This window comes from Tympanuchus pallidicinctus, unplaced genomic scaffold (genome assembly GCF_026119805.1).
Source record: "Tympanuchus pallidicinctus isolate F22 unplaced genomic scaffold, pur_lepc_1.0 scaffold5, whole genome shotgun sequence".
Classification (NCBI taxonomy): domain Eukaryota; kingdom Metazoa; phylum Chordata; class Aves; order Galliformes; family Phasianidae; genus Tympanuchus; species Tympanuchus pallidicinctus.
The window spans coordinates 5,937,932-5,961,942 of NW_026294769.1; the positions used below are offsets into that span (position 1 = coordinate 5,937,932).

General features: G+C 41.5%; 1 protein-coding gene across 3 annotated transcripts in view; it reads right to left on the reverse strand.

Annotated features, from left to right (window-relative positions):
- The window catches only part of TRIO (trio Rho guanine nucleotide exchange factor), a 223,615-nt gene extending 220,078 nt beyond the window's left edge, over positions 1 to 3,537 (reverse strand). The window contains exon 1 of one of the 3 annotated variants that reach the window (XM_052704062.1): positions 3,355 to 3,525. In XM_052704062.1, coding sequence (XP_052560022.1) covers positions 3,355 to 3,475 — 121 coding nt within the window. In that variant the 5' untranslated portion in view covers positions 3,476 to 3,525. Of the gene's footprint in view, positions 1 to 3,354 lie in introns of all 3 variants that reach the window. The other 2 variants (XM_052704065.1, XM_052704063.1) reach the window with 2 other exon arrangements.
- Positions 3,538 to 24,011: the final 20,474 nt, after the last annotated feature.

The window sequence follows — 24,011 nt, forward strand, 5'->3', positions numbered from 1 at the left end:
CTTCAAAAACTGCACCATCCATTCATACATGACTGAAGTTACTTCACAAGCTGCTGAAGGCACTCAATTTATAGTACAGGAAATAATTAATCCACTTTCATTGCAAAACAGTAATGAGTTATCAGTCGGTAACTTGTCTGTGCTTCCACTGAGACTTATCACGGACATTTATAAAAGCTACTTGCTGTATCACCCAGTCAAGAGTTGACTGAGATGTTTGTAAGCCTTGCGTCCTTTGGTATTCAGAGATATCTTCACCATTCCACAAAGATAAACTGAACTGTAAATGTACAATCAATATCTCATTTACTTAGCCAAGACAGTAGGTAAAAAAAAAAAAAAAAAAAGAAAGAAAACCACAACCTTTCATTCTTTATGCTTAAAGGCAGAATTCATTAACGTCGACTAGCAAAAACAGTTTGGAGGATGATGTTACAATAACATGATTAATTGGCAGCCCTAATTTGTACATTCCAAAGGTGCTGGTTGGTGGGGGCACCACCTTCCCAAAGCATTAAGGACTTGAAGCCGTAAAGATGCAATGATTTAAAAACAGCAATGAAAAAGAACCCAGACTTTCTGTATGCTCACTGCCTTGTAAGCCGTGCCTTGATGACAGACTCCCAGTTCTGCTCTGTACATATATTTTCTGGAAGCACACTCACATGCTAGCTGTTTTCAGCCCTTCAAAATGTACATGATTTTAAGTTGGATATTAGAATACATTCTGAAATACATTTTATTTTTATACTTTGATGCGGAATAGATCTCGTATATCTAACAGATGAATCAACAACCTGCTACAGACCTTTAGTCTGCACTACCCATTTTATAATAATAATAATAATAATAGTTTCACTGTAATATATTTTATTATCATTTCAAGTCACACAAATGTATTTTTAATAAGATGCTTGTCTATACATCTTCAGCTCAAAACTATCCTGTCAGTTTACACTGTTATCTCTAATCTCTAGCTTACCCATAGAACAGAAAGGCACTTCCTACAGTGTTTTCTCAGTCAGGATGTAATCACTTGGCTCAGCACCAATTCTGTTTCTCAGCAGTTTTATTCTCAATCCTTCTACAAAGAAGGTGACAGATCTAACAAACTGTTCTTGTCTTTTCAACTTCAATTAATAAGATTTAGATAACAAACAGAAAGTAAGCTGCCTCTAGTTTTTGCAACTCCAACATATTCAACTTTAAATTTGAATTCAAGACATTATGTTTTCATACTACTGCCTCACTCAGCTTCCTCCTTCAGTAATCTTTCTTTATGTTTCAATCACAACCAATTTCTACAACTCAGAGTGAGTTTGCATTTACATAACCAAATCAAAAACCGGGAATGTATATGTTTCAAGTGAATACAGACACTGTTCAATATACTAATGAAACACCTTTCACATACTGAAATTTCATTCCTTAAGCTCTTAATTCTACTTCACGCTTAGTCTTACAAAAGGAAAGGAGGAAAGCCAGCCATCCCCCTGGCAGTACAACTGAGCAGTGTACTGACCTTAGATTACAGCTGATTGTTCAGGCATTGTGGGTTTCTGAGTTGTTTTTTTTTTTTTTGTTTTCATCCTGGAGAACACAGTAACATTTTTACTCATTTTTTCTTTTAAATAACTGCTACAGCTTTGCTGACATTCTCTTACAAGTGACAGGAAAAAGGAAGCATTTGTCATTGTAAATGCTGTCAAGAGAAAAATATTTTGTATGCTCCCACGTACAGCAAACTAAGCCTTATGCTTGTTCATTGATTGCTGCGTCCATTGTGTTGCACTGAAATAAAAAAAATTGCACCTCCTGCCCAAACAAAAGGGAGGTACCCAGATCTCATAACGGGCCATTTTCTTACAGAAGAGCAGATCACAGAGGGATGCAGAGTTTAACAAGCTCTTCCCAATACCAAACACCCACAGAAATGCCAGAACATTTCTCAGTGTATTCCACAGCCCAACTCAACCAGATCAGCTCCACACGTACATTAAAAATGAGAATCCCGGTTGTTAAATATGCTCTAAGAGTTCTTCAGTAAACATCTGACACGTCTTTTTCTACCGCTTTAAGACTTTCTGCTGCTGCAAGACCAAGCTCAGTGCAACTTCCCTACGATCAGAAACTATCAGCATCAGAAGCCATCACCGCACCACCGACGAGCTCATCAAGTCTGTGTCATCCCCCTGCCCACACACAGACGCCTATTAATACAGCTGGCAGGGTCGCCCAGAACTGCAGGATTACTACACAGCACGTACCCATCTGTAACTATACACGCGTCTACTACGGGGGCCCAGCGTTTTGCTTTCAACGTCATTTTTCCGAGAACGACAAGGATCGGTCCTTCCCGCAGTACCAAAGCGCCGGGGCCAACAATGAGCTCCCTTCCCTCCACGCTCGACGCTGCCGTGCCGAACGGGCCTCCGGGGAAGCGCGGAGCCTTCCGAGGGCGCTCAGCCCTCCGCTCCGACCTCTGCCCGAGCCCCGAGTCCCGTTCGGGGATCCCTGCTGCGATCGCACCTCCTCCTCCATCCTCCTTCAAGCAAACGGCGCTGATTGTGCATCCCACTTCCGTCACGGACTTCCCTTAAAAACCACATTAACGCGGCTTTTATTATTCTCATTACTATTACAGCCGTCATCTTTATTTTCACACGCCGAGTCGGCGATCCCCCATCTCTCGGACGGTGAGTCTGCATTTTCCCCGCACGCCGCTCCTTTTTAGGCAGCCGAAGGCAGCGAGCGCCCGGCCCGGCCCTCCCGCCCCGCCCGGGGGCTGCCCGGGGGGCGCGGAGCCGCCATTACCGGGGACACCGTGCGGGCAGCCCCCTCCTTCCGTCCCTCCCTCCCTCAGGACGGCTGCCGAGCCGGGCCGAGCACGGAGCGAGGCAGCGGCCTCCATGTTTGATCCCGGCGGCCTGTCAACGGCTCGGCGCAGCGGGAGGGCCTCCCGAGGGCGCGGGCAGAGAGCGCCGGAGCGGCTCGTTCCCCCCTCCCGCCGCCTTTCAAAGCCGCGTCACCTCCCTCTCTCCCGGAGCCCGCAGCCCTGCGGCACGCCGCCCCCTCGTCGTTCCCCCCCCCCCCCCCCCTTCCCCGCGTTTTCTTTACCCCCCTCGGGAGCCAGGGCTACCCTTGCCTCGGCCCCGGCTCCCGTAGCGGGCCGGCCGCCGTGCGCAGCCCCCCGCCCAGAGCCGCACCTGTCACCGGCGGCACCGCCTCGGGGTAGCATCCGGCTCCGCGGAGCGCCCGCGACACGCGGGGCCCAGCGGGGCCCCACGCGGCCGCCACCTGGGCGCCACAGGGCACCTGACAAAGCCGCTCCCCGGCCGCCGCCGCCCCGCTCACCAGATCGGAAGAACGCCGCGATGTCCGCCGAGTCCTTGGCCGCCTCCTCGGCCCCTTCTCCCCCGCCGCTGCCGGCCGTGCTGGCCGCGGCGGTGGAGGCGGCGGTGGCGGCGCTGCTCATGGCTGCGGCGTGCGGCGGCGCTTCCTCCGGCTGAGACCCGCCGCAGCCACCTCCGCCGCCCCGCTCCCCTGTGCGGCCGCCGCCGCCTTCACCTCGGCGCGGGCGCGGCTCTCAGGGCGGCAGCCGGAGCGGAGCGGGCGAGCGATGCGCGGCGGGGGCGGCTGCCGCCGGCCGCAGGGACATGAAGGTATGTGCGGAATGGCAGCGCCGGGAGCGCCCACCCCCCGCAGCCACCTAGGAGGCGGCGTGTGCATGCAGCGAGCCGGGGCGGGCGGGCGGGCGGCAGCCGGAGCGCAGACAATTGCGGGAGGAGGAGGAGGAGGAGGAGGACGGCATGGGGAGGGCCAGCAGTCAGCGCAGCGCGGAGTCGGGGGGAGGAGAAAGGGATGCTCCCAGCCTCTTCTTTTTTTTTTTTTTTCCTTCCTCCGAGCGGCTGCGCTAACCACGGCAGTGCCGGTGGCCGCAGCAGCTGCCGTCCTCCATCTTGCCTGGGAGGGGAACCGGGAGAGGAAGCGCGACCCCGCCCGAGAAACAAGGGCGGCGGGGGGGAGAAAAGCTCGGGAATCTCCGGCTCCGTCCGGCAGTGGTCGGGAGGGGGCGGCACCACGTCTGTGCTGCTGCCGAAACCGCTCCCTATTGGCTGCGGCCGGGTGGGGGTGCGGGGTCCGTCCCGGCGGTCACCGAGAGCCAGGCGGGGTCTGCGGGTTGGATTATGTCATCCTTTTATTTTTAGCCGCTTTCGGCTTCCCCCTCTTCTCGCAGCGCCTGTTGCAGGCTTGTGGTTGTGGGCAGGTCGAGCTGAGGATCGCAGGGAGACGGCTGTTAGGGGTCGGATCCACGGGAGGACCGGGCGCGGGACACGACGCAGCGCCCAGCGGGCGGGTGTGCTGTGTTCTTTCGTTGTGAGTCGGCTCTCACGGCTCGGACACGAATGGAGTACGTGGGATGGGGCCCGGGGCAACGTGGTCCGGTGGGAGGCATCCCTGTCCTCAGCAGGGGGTTGGAGATGATCATCTTTGAGGTCCACTCTTTCCTGAGTCATTCTTTGATTCTATGAAGTCATTTTCAAATAACACATTTATTGTGACTATTTATTTTTTTCAGTTATGTCAAGGAAACATCAAGATACCTTGTGTCGTGGACAAGTCAAATGAACATAAAGTAAGCAAACAGGTCGTGATAGAAAGTGCAATTGAGTGCCTGGTTAAAGCATGTCCTGGTGCAGCAGTGGTCCTCATGTTGCACTACCACAGTAAAATTATCTGAAGGAGAAGTTGGAGGAAGAGTGTTGAAGAAGGCTGCTGAGCACCTTCAGGAACTGATAAAACTGAAGAACAGTTCTCAGACGCTTGTACTAAATCATAAGAAACATTGCTATGTCCAGCTGAAAATCATATGGCTTCAGGAATTAGATTCTTGAGCCTTTGATAAGTGTTAAAGCAAAGGTAACTTAAGAGAAAATGTGGCTTTGTTAGTTTATCACAGACAGGTGATGTGGACCATGATTTTCCAAAGTTTGTGTTAAGTTGAGGTTGTACAGCTTGCTGAAAAAGCTTTTGTGCAACCATCCTTACCCTAATTTCTCCTACAGAGATGAGATTAGTTTGACTGAAAAGAATTTTTTTAATGTTTTTCTTTCAGGCTGTGGGCACAGGAAAATGTTTCAAATTAGCATCCCGCTGGCAGAAGCAGTTGCAACGTGAATTCCTTTCTAGCTGGCCTAGCAGCAGCCATCAAGCAGAAACCAACTGGAATAAATGCTTCTGCTCCTGAGCAAGCCAGAAGCAGACCTGGGAGCAGGAATTAGATAAAATTCTACACCAGCACAGAATAAACTGCATGAGACGAAAGACAGTGAGATCAGTGAATGAAAAGGGTTAATGTAATGAATAAAGAAAAAATGGATCTCCTGGAAATTCCATAATTCAACCTCTTAGTTTCTTCAGAGCAAGGTGGTACTCAAAATTATTTGTTTTCAAGATTTAAACTGACTGTTATTATGTGCAATTATGGAAATTAATTAATAATGTTGTAGATTGTCATTTGAGGTCAGTTATGCCACTGGTGGCTTTGAAAGACTGTTCTGTCCATCAGCTCTTTGAAAAGGGGATGCGGCCTTTTTGTTTGTTTGTCCTGTGGTGTTTTTTTTTGTTTTTTTTTTTCCCACCTTGTTGTTCATCTGACAAACTGCACAATTGATTGCCAATGGCTGCTGGAAAGCCAAGGCCTGTTTGAAAAATTTTGAAGGCTGTGTGACTGAAGTTTGTCCTTCCACTATCGTCTCTACCTGCTGAATAGCAGAAGATGCTTCTATTGTTTACTACATGGGTACCTGAGCCATGCCTCCCTCTGGAAGAGCCTCTCATCTGTACAAAACTGGGGAATCTGGAACAGTTCCCAGCTTTGAGGATTTTGTTTCATGCATTGATTGATATCAAGTGGTTGCACTTTACATTCTTTACCTGCACTAGAGGCGGTCCTCACAGAGATACCTTCAACAGCCAAATGCATTCATAACCTTTGCAGTGCTCAGAAGGACCATAGCAGTAGTTGTGTTCGTGCTTACATTCATGATACAACATTTACTGAAGAATAAATTAAATTGATAAAGATAGGAAAATGATATTCTGGTTGAGTTACTAAACACTTTTAATTAAGTACGGATATCATGCACAAGGTTTTAATATTGTGACTTCAGGGAATCAAGTTTCTTAGTCCAGTTTTTCATGATAATGTTAGGCTTCCCAGGAAGATGAGGGGAGAGTATGAATTGTCTATGTGAGGAATGTTGCATATGGAGAAGTTGTGTGAGTTTGCATACATTGGAAGCCTGGCATTATAGAATAGCCTTGTTCTTCACCCTCAGCTCCAACTTTGCTTCTCTCAGTTTTTCTCAGTCAGCAATTGTCTTTGCACCAATTACAGTGGTAAACTCAGTAGAAAAAAAATACTCTTGTTTAATAAAAGATTTTAAGGCTGCTGTGACCTGCTAAACATCAATATTGACTGAGAGACTCTTTTTTTTTTTTAATTACTTACCAGGTTTTTTTATTAAATAAGTTGAAATAATCTCCATTTTGTGAATGTATACACGCACTCACTCACACACACATATATATATAAAGAGATTTTATTTTATGGAAGTTGTTCCAAAATATTTACACCTGAGAAAGATAAAAGCTGTAAAATATGTATTGTTTCATTTGTATGTCCTATATTTTTCGTGTGTGTTGAGCAGTCATTCTAAAACCGTTACATCGATGCACAAAGGTCTTTATTCCAGGCCAAGAGATCTCTTGTGAAGAAAGTAGCATATACAATATCCAGATCAAGAAGTACCACATCACCTCATGTTTCAGCCCTAAGGAATATGGAAGCTGGATATTGCACAAGTTCTTTTCCTTCACCGTTTGCTGTCTGCTTAATGAAGACAAAGACTGCCTCGTTTTTGTAAGACGATAAATAAAGAAGAGCAACAGCTTGATTTTAAGTCACTGATATTTGCAAGCTTTCAGAAGTAAACTTGGAACTCCTTCATTTGGATGAGCATCAGACAGGAGATAACACTGATCTGTCTGCATGGTCAGAGTTGTCTCATTGCTCAGAATGAAAAAAAAAGCCTTCAATTATGGGAAGGAAAAAGGAGTCAACAGCCAGTTTTTTGCAGTAGAGTTCACTTCTCACAGTCATTCTCAAATTTTACTACCCACTTTTATTTTACAAACTAAAACAGACTGAGACAGTGTGAGGACGAGAGTTCCACTTGGACATTTTAAAGGAAAATATATGTGAACTTCCCTTCAACCTAGCCAGCCCCTATGAACTGCTTCTTACTAATATTTTTCTGTAGCAGGCTTTTGGCAGGTTCTAAATGAATCTATAATGCAGAAGTGCTTGTGAAAAGTTAGCAGAGAATGCCATACCAGTTGTTATTGTGTTTTTGGGATGACAAGGCTTCTTTCAAGTTTGTAACAGTTAAGGAAAGCAACCAAAGTTATTAATGTGTAGCGCCTCCAAGTTGCTATCTGGGTTCTTATCTACATTGCTCTTGAGTTATAGAAACATTTGTCAACTTCAGATTTTTCTCCAAGCACAAGATGCATCTTTGTTATCTACAGATTTGCACTAAGCCATTTTCTAACAGTTACAATTATTATCTCCACTTTTTCTGCAGTAGCCTCCATGTCTTTTTGAAAGTGCACTGCAGTTGTCTTGGGTACTAATAAATCTATGTGGTCCCCTTATAGTATGTTTATGAGGGTAAATGGTGATAGGACAAGGGGGAATGGTCTTAAACTGAGACAGGGGAGGTTTAGGTTAGATATTAGGAGGAATTTTTTCACACAGAGGGTGGTGATGCACTGGAACAGCTTGACTGCTCAAGAAGGCTGTGGATGCCCCATCCCTGGAGGAATTCAAGGCCAGGCTGGATGTGGCTCTGGGCAGCCTGGTCTGGTGGTTGGCGACCCTGCATATAGCAGAGGGGTTGAAACTAGATGATTACTGTGGTCCTTTTTCAACCCAGGCCATTCTATGATTCTATAAATTTCATGAGTTTTTGAAACTTCAGCTTTTGACTCTTTATCAGTTTTTCTACTTTTCTGAAAAACAGACTTTTTTTGGTATCTGATAATAGATGAACTATCTATCATCTGTGCAGATTGTTGCCAGTGTACTTGAAAATATTTTTCATTTATTTCCACTGATAAGACTTTAGCATTCCTACATTTCTTATAAACTTAGAGCAGCACTGCCGGCACATACCAGAGCATAATATTTCATAGGTACTCTTAATGCCTGAAATGATAGGTTTAGTGCAATTAAGTTGAAAACTTTATCTGGCCAGAATTTGATGGCCACTACAACTGCAGTTTGCCTGCTTGTGTGCTCATGACTGTCAAATCTTCAGCAGGGGATGAAGCAAGTTTTTAATAACCTATGGACTGATTTTTGTGTTTCTGTGTGTCATTTACCAAAAATTTAACCATCCTGATTTTATTTATAGCCAAACTACTTTTTTGGGGTTTTTTTTTTGTTTGTTTTCTTTTTTTTTTTGTTTTTTTTTTTTTTTTGTTGTTGTTGTTTGTTTGTTTGTTTTTGTTTTTTTAATTCTTACTACTTCAGTGATGTGATATCTCTATAAAAATCCAGCTCCCAGTTCTGCTACATCGCATGTACTGACTTGTCAATGTCGAGGACACTTCTGTTACGTGTAGAAATTACACCACCCGTCTGATGTTTTAATGACTATTGGTGGTCTATGTGCCATCTGTTGACTAACCTCAGCCTAATGAAGTGTTGGTTTTGCTTTTTACACTTAGGCGCTCATAATTCTGCATTATTGTACAATTATTGGCAGCTGAGCTATTTGGCTCCATCTCAGAGAAGACATTCCATTGCCTTTGCTGTCTACACCTTAAAAAATGCTTGTTCTTACACTAAGTATGCATATATCTAAATGGACACACATGCACACTCTAATTTCAGATTTTCAGTCATTGGCATTAACATTTAGGCTACCTTGCTCTTTCAAATTGTACCTTCCTACATGTCCAAGATTTCTTAGGTAGAAATGTGCATACTGCTTCAGAGCCTTGCTGAAAGAATTAAACTTATTTGCTGGAAAAAAAAACATGTAGATTCATTGTAAGATCACTTTGTGGCTGGATCATGTCCACAAATCCTAATAGCAGGACAATGCATGCTAATGAGTATACAGGTGTTTTTCTCCCCCTTTTTAATCAGTTATACTCAAGGTAGCATGGGTTCCTGTTCTGTTTGTAAAGCAGTTTTCATTTGAACATCCTGCAGTGCGCTTCTCACTTCACAATATATCAACATGTAAATCTGCATTTTGTTGATCACTTAACATTTGTATACCAGTGTGTTTATCCCTGAATTTTTAAGTTTTGATTAGGGTATGCCTCCAAGTAATTAAAATAAGAGAGATGTGGTTGAGGTTTGTTTTGTTTTATTGGTTTTTTTTGTTGGATTTTTTCTTTTTTTCTGGATAAAGAGACTGGCAACAGTGTATGTGGTCCTCTTAGTTGATGTTAAATATGTCTACTCAGTCTTTCTTCAGCTTTAACAGCATTTCATGAAAAAAAGCTCAGAGAAAAATTCAACATTGTCCTCTTCTTGCTGAATTCCATGTTCTATCAACTCACATGTTAATCTTTACAAGGAAAACCATCCTATTGCAAGTCTTCATAAGTTTTAAGTTAAGAAATCAGGCTCCAGCAATTTGGATGGACTGAAACAGTTAAAGACTTATGACCATGACTGGCTTCAGAGAAGACTGGCTTTGTATCATGATGATGAAGGCTCAAAAATAGCTCATCGATTAATCTAAGCTATTATGTTGGTGATTGCCAACAGATTAGCAGGCAGTTGTATATCCCTTTCTTATACCAAGCTTGTAGACACACCCCATTACTACACCTGTGAGAAAACTGTTCCCTTAGTATCAAAGCAATCCAAAGTCTAGAAGACAGTTATCCTTCTTCTTAAACAGTAATCGTTAATTTTACGTGCTTGCTTACAATCAGCTGTCAAAATAGTGTGCAAGAACAAGCACAAAGTAGCACAGAAAGGCCATACATAAAATAGAATTGTGTACTATGAATGCAGACAAACTGAAGAGTCAATCAAAAGTGAAGAATGAAACAAATGGCATCCTGCTTCAGGAATTATCTTCCAGAAGAGATCATTTAAATCAGTTTTCCACTTGTGTACTTGTATTCATGTGTCTTCATCAGCATGCTGGTTTAGAGTTGCCCAGATTGGAAAACATCTTGGATGCCTATGTCTGTATCACTTCTGTCAATCAGTATCTTCTAACAGGGACTGAAGAAATGTGAGTAACTCCTTTTGCAACAAACAAACCAAATTATTTTCTGTGCACAGAACCGAGTTTCAGTTTGAGCCATTTAAAAACTTCCAATTTAAAAAATATGTATGCATATTTACAATACTTTTGCACGTGGTCCTAGTGAATTAGTTTTCATAGGAACCTATGAGCCTACTGCATTTGCTGGTTTTGTGTGACTGCAGTCTTCATAGGTTGATGTTTCCCCAAATGCATTCAGTGCCTGCTGACTTCACTGCTTTGAAAGGCAAAGAGTGTAAGTTAGGTAAGATTTACAGCTGGACCTCAAGATTTTCCAGGTTCACTTGAGAGTTCAACAAAGAGCCACTTTCAAAACACGGGATTTTCAGTCAAGGTACCAGTAAAGGCTGTTCTGCTGCAGTGAGGTGAATGTTTTTAACTAGACTGTATGAGTATACAGACAGATCCCTAGGATTTGTTTCATTCAGAAATAATGGATTTGCTCAGAAAAAGGCTTTCAAACTCCTGAAGAGGCTTGTTGAGATCCACAGATGGTACCCCATCACCACCAGCTGTTGTCCCAGGTGATTTCTGGTATCAAAGCCACAGTTAACAGTTTGATTTATTTATTTTTAAATACGTACATGTATAATGAATTCTCCATTCCTTTGCTTTTATCAGTTCTTTGTCTCCAGATTGGTTATTTTTGTATATTCCTCACCTCTTGCAACAGTTATTTCACTATTGCTTGTGATCTCTATGCATAAACTGTGATGTGTCAGATCAGTAAGAGAATGGTTTTATTTAAGGAGGTCAGCTTCTAGGTGAGAATTTATTATTCCTTCATATCAACCATCCAAAATTGTCATCCTAGTTGGTTATACTGTTCACTAGGCAGTAGCAACAGATGTTATTCCCGACATTGATTTATCTTAGTGAATTAGTGAGAATTAGTGAGAGATCATGAATTGCCATCTCCTAGGAGCTTGCCTCCTCCCAGGAGCTGCTACAGTGGGAAAGAACTGACCAATGTGGAACAAAGTTTCCTAGTGTTTCCTTTATTCATGCTGAGAAGGTCGAATTCCTTGCCGTGCCTGGGCAGCCACTTGGCTTTCAGCAGCAGAGAAGCAGCAGCTGCAGCAATGTTCAGTAGGCAGAGAACAGTAAATAAATTGTTTTTATTTTTTATGTCCTCTCCAATTTTTCAATCGGAAGACAAACCCTCTCTTCTTTTCCTTCCTGCTTGGTGTATTTCTTTTTCTCCAATATATCACAGTAAGCTAATTGAGCAAAATGCAACTGCTTGCCAGCATTTTGCTCCTCACGTGCTCCCTTTCTTCTCTTTTCTATTTAGCAGCTAATCTAATTGGTAGACCCAGTTTCCTATTTTCAATTGAACTGGCTAATTAGAGTGGAACCCTTGGGCACAACAGTGACAAGTTTTTGATATTCACCCTGAAAGGTATCCAGCACATACTGCTATTGGCATGTTAACTCCAGTTACAGCCAGTTGCTTCTAAAGATGTTCAGCAACTGGCAGACCATTCAGAACCTGAAAAAGTTGTTTGGTGCTCCACATTCCCTCCGGAAGCTCAGCTGCTGTTTCTGAAGATAGAAATGCAGATGGGCTTCAGTTCCCATGTCCTTCCAGTTCTTAGCCCCTTTGTCAGTACACAAGACCAAAGATGTTATCTGTATATGCTCTCATTCTGGAATAGATACCTGGAAGATAAAGGGCTTCTTGATTTGTACATGAGGCAAGTTTACAGATCAGATGCTCAGTATGGCTTACAGTGTATCACTGCCTCCCAGTTCTCAGAGATGAGGAGTAGATAACGTGGACAAGAGCTGTATTCAGTTGGCAGCACTCCCAGGAAATGCCCACAAACTTCTGGGCCTTGGCATACTTGTAAAACACATACTATTCTCATGTTTTGCTAAAATGATTGGTGCAGATTAACAACCCAAAATAATTCTTTAACAGGTAAAAGGCTACATCTATTCACTCCTGTCGTCATTATTATTAGCATATAGGCTCAAGGTTTCACCAGATGTTTCTTTCACATTTATAAGAGTTGGAAAATGGCTTTTTGACAGTTAATTTAGCAACCAGATCAGGAACAAGTAACATGCCATACGGATATCTATCTCAGTTCATTTACTAAGAATTTATTTTCATCGAAACATTAAAATTTAAATTATCAATACTTCTTAATGAACGATGTGGAAGCAATTACTTGAAATGTTGCTATTTAAATTATGCCCTTGAATTTCTTTTCAATTTACTACTTCACTTAATACAGATATTTCCTGTGTGAGACCTACAAACCGTTTAGGCCCAGTTTCCCCTAAACTTAGGCAATAGGTTTGGAAATGTACGCAGTTTAAGGTTTTGTTTTGTCTGCAAGGGCTTAACGAAGGTATCTCCTTAACAAAGGAGACACAGCAGCTCATGTGAATACTTGCCATTGCAGTGTGCAGTGAAGTGTTAGACCAATTTATGTCCTCTAGCCAAATATGAAATTTGAGCATCTTCATCAGACTATGGAGACTGTGTGACAAGCAATAATTTCTTTATAAAAGCAACTTTTCCATACTTGGGTATTTCAGGTAACATGTTGATTCAAGTTTCATGTGCTCATTTAAAACATTCTTCATAGACTTTGATTGCTGGGTTGAGCAGTGAATCGATACCACTGCTGTTACAACCTGCAAAACCTACAAATTTTGTAAAAATAAAAAAAAATTTAAAAATCTCTGCTCTGGGCTGAGTAAACACAGGGATCTCAGCTGTTAATCATACCTTTCAATATCTTCACAGCCCTCCTTTGGACACTCTCTATGGCTTGATGTCCTTCCTACACTGTGCACCCAACCCGCACGCAGTGCTGGAGGTGAGGCTGCACAGCACACTGCAGAGGGGACAGCCGCTGCCCCCGCCCTGCTGGCAGTGCTGGGCCTGGTGCACCCCAGGTATGGTTGGCTCTCTGGGCTGCCAGGGCATGCTACTCCCTCACATTCAGCTTGCCATCAGCCAGAACCTCCAAGATCCCTTTCCACAGGGCTGCTCTGCAGCCTCTCATCTCTCACTCTGTATGTATAGCCAGGGCTGCCACTTAGTGTGTTTGGGGGTTGCCCAGCCGCCTAGTTTGTCAAGATCTCTCTGCAAGGTTTCTCTACCCTGGAGGTGTCAACAGTTCCTCTCTGTTTAGTGTTGTCTGCACTTATTCAACTAATGTACTTTCAAGTTTTTCACTTAAGTAATTTGAGAAAACATTAAAGAGAACTGGCCCAAAATTAGAGCCCTCTGGAACCCCGCTGGTGGCTGGTCACCAGGCTGATATTACTGCATTTACTGTAAATTTCTGAGACTGACCCATCAGCAGAGTTTTCACCCATTGCATTATGTTTTTGTCTAGCTATATGCCAGGCATCTTGTCCAGAAGGACTCCATGAAAAACATAACCATGGTTAACCATAAAAGGAAATTAAATTAGTGAAATGGCACTTTCCCCAGTTTGGTCTATCACCAATGACTACATTCTCTTCCAAGTACTCTTCTTGAAAACCTCAGACAAATCTTGTCCATGATTTTTTCAAGTACTGAAGTACGTCTGACAAGCCTCTAATTAGCAAGGTCTTTTTTCTTATTCTTGAAAGCTGGGACCCTATTTTCCAGCTTCCAGTTGACTGGGATTTCTCCAGGTTCCCTAGAACTGGATTTTATCCCTAGATAAAACTGCAGTATCAAGTCCTTTACTTATTTTATTCTTTAATCCTTTTTTGTTTGTTTTTTTGTTTACTTCTCTAATTCACTGGTTTACCCTTCCCATATTTCATAGCATGCAAGGGTCAAAACATGTACTTTATCCTTTTGATGTGAAAAAAATAGTATTTCTGATCATTTCACTCCATACTAGCATTTGTTACAAAGACTACAGTTGCTCACAAGCCCTCAAATTCTGTGCATCATGGATTTCATTTTCCACTTTTATATATTGTCATGCATTTGATGAATGTTAACTACTACTTAACACAACAAATCTGTTTAAAATGTATATAAAATATGTATACCATCAAAAGATGGAAATACTTACACTGACTTTTCAAGACATCAGGTGGACTTTTTAAAGGTTTTCCATAAGAATGGTATCAACAATTAAATATTCAAAATAATTTTCTGTGTTTGCTGACAAAGACATCTATACAAGGAATTTTTCAGAGAAAACATTCCTAATTTTTTTATTACAGTGGGAGTAATCTAGCATTTTTTCCTTTTATGCCATTTCTTCTGCACTAGCTTTAAGCCATCAGTTCTCTCCAACTGTAATTGCTTTGGCAGGATTCAAATCTAGTTTTCTTTTTTGTACATAATGAAATGAATTAACTCCTTCATCATTCATTCATGAGGCACACTAATTCCTTGCAATAAATTTAGAAGCATTATTGTTTCCCATCAAATGGTCAACGTTATTTATATTTCAGAAAACATTTATGTCCGCTTGATATTTTCATGTATTTAGAAGTGTTAATATTTTCATATGTCTAAGATTTTTAGATAATTGTAAATTAGGTAATAAACTGAATATTGAAAACATTCCAAAGAGTGATATGTTGCTTCAGTTAATACTGAGGTTTTGTGAAAAAGGCCAGTCATAACACTGTAAATAAACAATACAAAACCACTCACCAGAGTGATACTCGTGGAGTAGTAAGGTGACAGCTGAAGCTGGATACTGGTCATGGAGATGCAGAACTGCTTCAGAAGGCTGCCAGCAGACTTTTCATAGCGGACTTACTGAATGAGTTGAACAAGTGCACAGGAAAGGAGGTGAGGAGAAAAAGAAGAGTGCTGTGCTGGGATAAGCATGAAACAAACTGGTATTTTTCTTTTCCATAAAATGAGCTGTTATAAGTGACAGAATTCTCTGGGTTTATGTTTTTTTTTCCAATGACTGCTGTCTTTGGAAGTGTTAGAGGTATGATTACAACGAAAGGTTTCTTCTCTATTCACTAAATAGGATGTGCCATAAAAAATGAAAAGGCTGATCTGTAATGTCATCTTCTGTTTTGTTTCAGAGAGCAATACCAAATGCAGATAAATAGTTTTATCAATATCCCTACGCTGTTAACCTTTAAACAGCAGTGTCACTATCCTGTAAGAAATGTTCAAACTGACTATTGTACTTGTAGGTGATAGAAAACTGATTGGAAAGCACAGTAAGAAAGGTGGTATCTTTGATCAGATGAACTGGTATAACAGGAAAAGCCAGACAAGCTTTCAGACACACATATTCTTCAAACAGCTGGAATAGTCTTGTGTGCCTTAACATTATCTATTTGTTTATTTAGTTTGTTAATTAGTTAGTTAACAACATCCACTGACTTCAAAAGACTTTCTTCCTACTGTAAATTTAGTTTCTCCTGCTGCCATAGAACATCAAGGGCACAAAATACTACTTTAAAATGATTTGAGATCCATAAATTTGTTATTTTCTTCCCCTTTCACACTAAAGAAAACAGGACAGATACAAGTCCTTAGTCTCTCCATTCTCTCCATTTATCAAATAAAACTTTGATACCATTTGTAGTTAATAATTCTCTGCATGTTACATGAACTTAGTTATTTCTATACATTCCCGTATCTGTCTTCTGTACTTCTAAACAATTCTGCTAGTCTTCTATGGACTCCACTGCCTCTCTGCCTTTTGTAGCAGATAATGTAGTAGAATCTGAATAGATTTCAAAGTTCCTGTTGAGCTGGTGGTCTCCTGTGTTCAATAAGTTCTTGTGTCAACAGCAAATACATTAGTGGCATAATTTTACTTTAGTCTGAATTGTGAGTTGTGGTCAATCCATCTAAAAAGGTCATCTAGCAAGTATATTCATTTCACTTTTATAATATTCTTACCTTATACTTAAACAAAAGTTTAAGGGGATTTATTACATTAAGCTTGACGGGGGAATAAAGTTTTACATTCTCATAGTTTCTTTTTATTTTATTATTTTTTAGTTCTGGTTTGATAATTACAGATAAAAAAGGTTTAGAATTAAATTAAAAAAAAAAAAAAAGGCATGGACATAAATCTGTAATATACCTTTAGGAAAATGTTAGGCAAATAAATATAAGTAGTGAAATAGATGTACGTCTGCCTGCCTTGGGGTAACACTCTGAACTGGACAACCTCTGAAGGTACTTTTAGACCTATAATTTTGCAGAATGAAATGCATAATTAAGATGTTTACGGCTCCCTGTACGTGCATTAATCTAAGTCATTTGTGAACATTTACATTTTACTAGTCACTCTCTTTCATATCACTAATAAATCAGGAAAAAATGGTGGTTCTTGTATATAGTCTTGCCCATACCAAATGCCAGCACAAAAACATTCAGCAGTGACTTCTTTTCTTTGCCTCAGCTTACCTATTTCTCTTCTCCCTAAACTGTGTAACTGATTTCATTTCTCCTTCAAAGGAATTTATGTAGGAACTTTTCATGTGGAAAATAAAAACATTTTGTAAAGCTGGAGTGTTTTAATGGAATCACAGAATCACAGAATGGCCAGGGTTGGAAGGGGCCTCGAGGTTCATGAATCTCCAACCTCCCAGCCACATGCAGGGCCACCAACCTCCACATTTAATATAGACCAAGCTGTCCAGGCCAATCCAGCCTTGAACACCTCCAGGGACAGGGCATCCACAACCTCTCTGGGCAGCCTGTTCCAGCACCTCACCACTCTCATAGTAAAGAACTTCCCCCCGACATCCAACCTAAATCTTCCCTTCTTCAACTTAAAACCATTTCCCCTTGTCCTGCTGTTATCTACCCTTTCAAAGAGTTGACTTCCCTCCTCTTTGTAGGCTCCCTTTAGGTATTGAAATGCTTCAATGGGGTCACCCCGCAGCTTTCTTTTCTCCAGGCAGAACAAGCCCAGTTCCCTCAGCCTGCCTTTGTAGAGGAGGTGCTCCAGTCCCCTGATCATCTTTGTGGCTCTCCTCTGGACCCTCTCCAACAGCTCTCTGTTTTTTTTTGTACTGTAGGCTGCAGACCTGGACGCAGTACTCCAGATGGGGCCTCACAAGGGCAGAACAGAGAGAGACAATCACCTTCCTGTCCCTGCTGGCCACCCCTCTTGTGATGGAGCCCAGGATATCATTTGCTTTCCAAGCTGCAAGAGCACACTGCTGGATCATGTTAAGCTTTTTGTCCATCAGGACCCCCAGGTTCTTCTCTGCAGGGCTGCTCTCAGGCCCATCTTTCAAGCCTGTTGAGGCCCCTCTGAATGGCATCCCTTCCTTCCATAGTGTCAACCGCACCACTCCGCACCACTTTCTTTGCTTTAATGAATATTGCTTCAGAAGATTTAACTAACATGAAAAGGCTTATTTTTATCTAGAGCAATCAGGGCTATGCGAAGATTGATATCCTTTTAATGCCTGCATATTGATTTAACAATATCACTATAAAACGTACAGTGGTATAACTGTTCCTATAGAAACAGACAAATATCCCAATGCACACAGAACCTTTCTCTGCTAATTTGGACTAGTGACCTTCAGCAAGTCAGACATACCTGTAAGCTAAAGAGTGTAGTTCTAATCTTCTGGTATATGGCTCTCTGTTAGAAATAATTTTAAAAAGACTGTGAATTCATTATGGCAAACATTAAGACCTTTAGAAGTGGTTAATTCGAATCTTTGAAAAATCATTGTTTGTAGGCAAACCCAGCCTGTACATGCTTAGGTGCTGTCCATATTAATTACTAATTTTGATGTTCTTCTAAATCTCTTTCACTGTGAGCCATGCTGCTCGTTTTCTTTTCTTAATGACTCAATGACTGGGGAGGCTGGTTTCTACCACCAATTGTACATGTGCTAAATCCTTTGCCTAAATCCTATGATTCAAGAGCTTTCTAAGATGGATGCCTGCCTCTGCACTGAAAATCAGTCTGTTTGAATCACGAATCTATATACTTCAGTCCATGGCTCTTCAACATTTGCAAAGTGAAGACTTGTCTTTTCTTTTTGCAAGAAGTTCCTGTTCAATTAAATTTAATGTACTGATTGTCACATAGAACGAAATTGGATTAGTTTAAACTTCAGATGTCATTTTAGTATTTTTCATTTGTCTCATTTTCTTGCCTGCCTGCCTGTGAATATGTGTATTTTGTCTGTTCAGTTTGTTTTACTATTTTACAATTTTTTTTAGATGATTTCCTGATACCCTGTGATTTGCTTGCTACAATCTGAGAGTCACTGCTCTGCAATCGCAAGTAGCAATCTAGGCTGAGCAAAGTTCAGTGAGTGGTCTGCTGTAAAAAACACCGAGGAAATGGTGGGTTGGGAGCCATCACAGTGGCTTCATGGTCATGCTAGTCTTTTTCTGGTGAGCTTCCATATCTGAGAGCAGGCCCAAAGAAGATTGCTAAACAGAAATAATCTATCCGGAAATAATCTATCCTGAAGTAAGAATGTGTGTGTAAAGATTTCCTTTATTTGCTGCTCATTCTTCTGGGGCACCATGGAGAGATGTGTTCTTTCTCATCCTTTACAGTTAATACTGGAACAAGTTTCTCTTAGCTGCTAGGAGTTGTTTGAATCTTCTCCTTGGTGAGTTTTTGACAAATGACTCTGAATTATAGTAGAGCTAGATGACATTTGATAATAGATCAAATGTAGTCAGTGTTCCAGGCAGAGGCAATTTCTGCCTTTGATAAAAGATCCCAGAGATGAATCTTGCACTTTTAGCTTTTTTTTTTAATTTATTTTAAATTTTTTTTTTATTGGCACTATTGAGACTTTGCTTCCTAGCATGTAAGTCAGTAGTTCCTCTCATGACCAAAAGAGAAGCAGTGACAGCTTAAGCATAAAGACTTCCTTATATTAATCTCACGTGGGTGCAATGCCACCAAGCAGTGGATGACAACAGGTGAGAGCTCAGCACCATGAGTATGGATTGCTAAGAATTAATAGTAGGATGCTCCAATGTTTCTTAAGTCTAGTGGTGGGGATGTAAGAAATGATCTGAATTGCAGATAGTAATGGTTCCTTCCTCTCTGATTTGGCTTTGCAAGTTCCTTTGATGTAGAACGGTGAGCTTAATTTGCATAACATTACTGCTACTCCTATCAGTGTGTTGATGAGCTAACTTTATTAAATTTTCCACCATTTTGGGATTATTTACATACTTCCTGATTTTATAATGAGATCCTGTTTCACTACATGGGGAGCCTTCTGATGAACATCTGGTACCTTATGAGTTTTGATACTTCTAGCATGGTATTTAAGATTTTGCCGCTGTTACAAATTATTTCTCTCCATCAGAAATGACTGCCATTCTTAATCGACATGCAATATCTTGTCAGAGAAGTGTAGATGATAAAACAAGTAGTAGGATAATTAAGAACAAGTTCAATTGACCTAACTCTTCACCTAAGACTAAAATCTAATACTTGCTAAATTTTGAGGCTCATCAACTGTGAGAACTTCACTTGTGCAATCAGTAGTCTTTTCACAATACACACCCAAGAGAAAGACCTTATTCAGTTGCAGCATATGCATTTAAAGCATAAACATGCTTTAAAACAAAGATTCTTGACAATTGCATCAAAGAGCTGCAAGCTTTTGTTTCATAAATGTATATGTGCTTATCTTAGCAAGGACAAAGTTGCAGACCACTCTCTAGCTGGCAAAGAACCATGTTCATCTGCCTGACAAGTTCTGTAATTTCTTATTTCATAGCTTTCCTGCTTGCCCGTCATTTAACTCAGAGTATCCTGATGCCTGTGAATGTCTGAAAGTGCCTGTTAGCAATGAAATTCTTCTTCCTGGAAATCATATTCTGGGTTCACAGTGAAATTTAAAGAATCTGCTTTTTTTCTATTTTAAATAGCAGTCTCTTAAACTAGAGTTTACTGAATAGTGAAAGCTATTTGAGGAATTAGGTATGCAGGCTTAAATCAGACATCAAAGAATTACATCAATTACTCGTTCCTAACAAGTTTGCTTTGTAATGTGTAGAACATGTCCATGTACATGAATAAAATACAATGTAAAAAAAGCAAGATTTTTATTTGGCTCTCTAAAACATATGACCATTTGGCCCATGTGATTCATTTGGGTTGGGAATATTTCCTCATTTACCTCTTGCGGCACAACTAGTAATTTACAATTTGAGTGATAGTGTGTGGTAAAGCATTACTATTTCAAAAAATTTTTGCATATCTTAAAAGTCTAGAATAGACAGCAAGTTCTCTAATTAAAAATTAAGCACTATACAAAATTCTGTAATATTTTTCAAAAAGTAAAGCCTTTTCAATTGTGCTTTAAATTCTTCCAAAAGAATGTGAGGAGTTTTGAAGGGTACATGGAGAGGATCACTTTTTATTTGATGAGTCAAGTTTATAATAAAATGCCTCCAAAGACCAAATAAAAAATATTTGAGATGGCAGAAGGCAGGATATTAACGCACTGATATAATCTGGGTAATAATACAGCATGTTCCCGAGCTTGGAGTTTTTAAGAAACTTTGAGAACTGAAGTGACTGTGTTTATTCAGGTACCAAGAAGTTACAAAGTACATTTTAAATGGCTTAAAAGGTATATTTAAAAATAGGTGATACATGGATTGATTAGTGTGCTTTTAGTGTATTGTCCTGGTGAAGCTGCAGGGCAAATACACGGACATTGACACTCCCCCTGAGCAAATGTCCCCTACGTAGAGCACCAGAGCATGAAGGGCTCACGCAGCAGCTTCATATCCAACAGTGCAGGAGGCAATGGCACACAGAAAAGTGGAAGACTACACTGTATGAATGTCTCAGTCGTCCTCAGATGCCATAACAGCCTTTATAGCAGCAGGTAGCTTATTCGGTGGCTATGTTTCTACAACAGATAGGAAGGCATAAAACTCCTTAAAGCCATCTGTGTGCCATTCTTACACTCACAGGCCGAGCACAAGTCAGCCACACTGTGGCTCAGTTCTTTAATGCAAGTTATATTCCAAAACCCTCCCTGTTTTCACTGTTCTCAAGGGTTAATTCAATAAACAAAAGCACAATAAAAGTACTGAAAAGTCTGGAGCAGGAAGGAAGCTGGCTTGCTGTTCCTTAGTTTCCCATGCTGCCTCTGTTATAAATCACCATTTTCAACAAGGTGCCTACAGCTGACCTAGAATTTCACTTTCTTTTCTTCTAAGTACAACTAAGAATCAGTCTTAAAAGCATGAGATTTGGCATTGGAAGAGGAAGGGGCTGAATAGTTTCATTGCTGGTGGGGAGATGCTTATGTGAAACCATTATCCATCTTCAGTAATCACTAAAAGATGGAGTGAGAAGCTCATTCTTGGAAACCTTGTTACAAAATTTCCTTTAATGTCTGTAACAGCAGGAATCTGACTTTTTAGTTTGTAAGAAAACCTGATGGGCATTTTAAGAACTGCTAACACTCTCTTATATCAACTTTTAAAATTCTTCTTGGCTTTCTTGCTCTACCTGCAACTTGATCTTGTTTATAGGAAGGACTGACATAGCTTCCCATACCTCCATATTGCTATGCTTTCCCTCTGTGGTTTTTGTTCAGTAGATTCGCTGAGCAGCTAAGTGCTTCAAAGACATGTATATTGTACTGAAATATGTTTTTCCATCACCTAATTGCACTGGTCACTTCATGTACAGTGCTAACTCTTGAATTATGGCTTGCACTTAAATAAAAATTGATTCACCTCGATTTGTTTTAGATGGCTTACTTCATTTTTATGTAGATTTTTCTGAGTTTGAATACGACTGAAATGTGTGATAACAAAGAAAATGGCACCAATTGACTCAAGTCAAGAGCAGTGAATTACTACAGCTCATACAGTGTTTCTCTTCAATGTGGTGTGAATACACGCAATCCTGACCTAAGGATGTACATTCTATAAGGAGATAATTTTTGAAACTCCTTGTCATTGTTTGCAGGACATTTTGGATCGTGTTTTAAAAGACATGAGCAATATTCATGCTCTTTGTACAAAAAAAGGGCTAGTTCCTTTATTCGGCAGATTTTCATACCATCCAGAAAAACAGGGGCTGCATGGCATTTGGGAGTTAGGCCTTTGTTTCGCAGAATCTGATGTGCCTCTGGGACAAAAAGAGAGCCTGTGCAACAGGTTTCTGCGCCCCGGCCGACCTGTTCAGACAAATTAACTTGTTCTGACCAGTTTTGCTCCGTCTGACTGAGGGGAGGCAGAGGAGTGTGGAGTGTCATGACGCTGCCTCACTTTTCTGGGTGAATGTTGTTGACTTGTAGCTACTTAGTTTTATTTTGCACCCGTGATGCTCCCCCTCCCATCTCTGCGGCTGCAGAGGCCTCATGCGCTGTAAGTCTTGTTCTTGGGGTAGGTGCAGACACAAAGGACAGCTGCTTCCACCTTCCTTGCAAAGAACCAGGTTGGTCTCACCAACATTGGATGCATATATGTGGTCTCCTGGCTGTCAGCTGTTGTAGTGCCCATCCTCAGCCTTGCTATGAGCACTCATTGCAGAACAGCTACTCAGAAGCTGTGGGCTTAGGGCAGAGCTCCTTAAAGCACGGCTAATAGTGCCTGCCGTGCAGGAAACAACACCTGGGGCTATGAGTAGCACCGTATGTTTATTTCAAGTATATATGCTACGTGGATACATGTCATGGGATATGTGGATACAGGAGACACGAGTCAAAATATTTGTACCTGGAAGCAGGAAATTAGACTCTGCAGTCTGTGTGTCTGTATATATATACACACACACAGATGTCTGTATCTTGTTTTTCAAAGACAGAATACACTGCAGTTCCCTGTGTAGACACAGATATTCACTCTGTACATCTGAAAATCAAACCAATTGAAAACATGGACTGAAAAGACTGCTGGCAGGCACGGCAGTCGTTTTGCATGCGGCTCTCATTTAGACCCACATTTCTGTAAGTCTTGGTTCTTTCTGATCCCACCCAGGGTGAGACTGTGCCACCTGGAAGTGAAGCACAGGAGAAACAAGCTCAGCCTCTTGCACGCACAGCTTAGGCAAGACATGGAGGTGCACACAAGCAGACATTTACTTGCAGCTGTGGGCAGTGCTGCCTCTAGCTTACCACTCACTAGTGAGCAGGCAGATTCATATTATCCATTCCCAGCAATGGACTTTGGGCCTGCAGCACACTTACCCTTCAGAGCCTTCTTCCTCTCTGCATGCTCAGTGTGAGGTCTCCTTAGCTTCTTGCTCTGTGTGAGGGTGGGTTAACGCTCTCTGAAATGTGGGCTCAGTGATCACAGTGTGCTGGCAGCAGAGCAGCAGGAGGCCTTGCTTGTGTCCACAAAGGTCTCTTTGTAGGGTCCACGGCCGTGGGCGTACAGCAGCTCAGGAATACACTGCCTGTCATTAGCAATTACCCAGGTGTCGTAACCAAAGATCTGCTACAACACCTACAGTCCCAAAACGTAGTGTGCTTCTGTTGTGCAGCTCATTCTCATCTATTCATTACTATGCTGAGTGTCCTTTGCAACAATCTGACTAATTAGAGGTCCTATACACACCACCACGTATAACAGACATACGAAGTTCCCTAAATGTTATTAAATGCTGGAAGGAGGTGAAAGACCTACAGAATAAATGAAAACCAATCAGACATATACAGTGTATTCATGGTTAGACCTGTGGAAAACTGTGTACAATCCCTATTGTTCAAAAAATT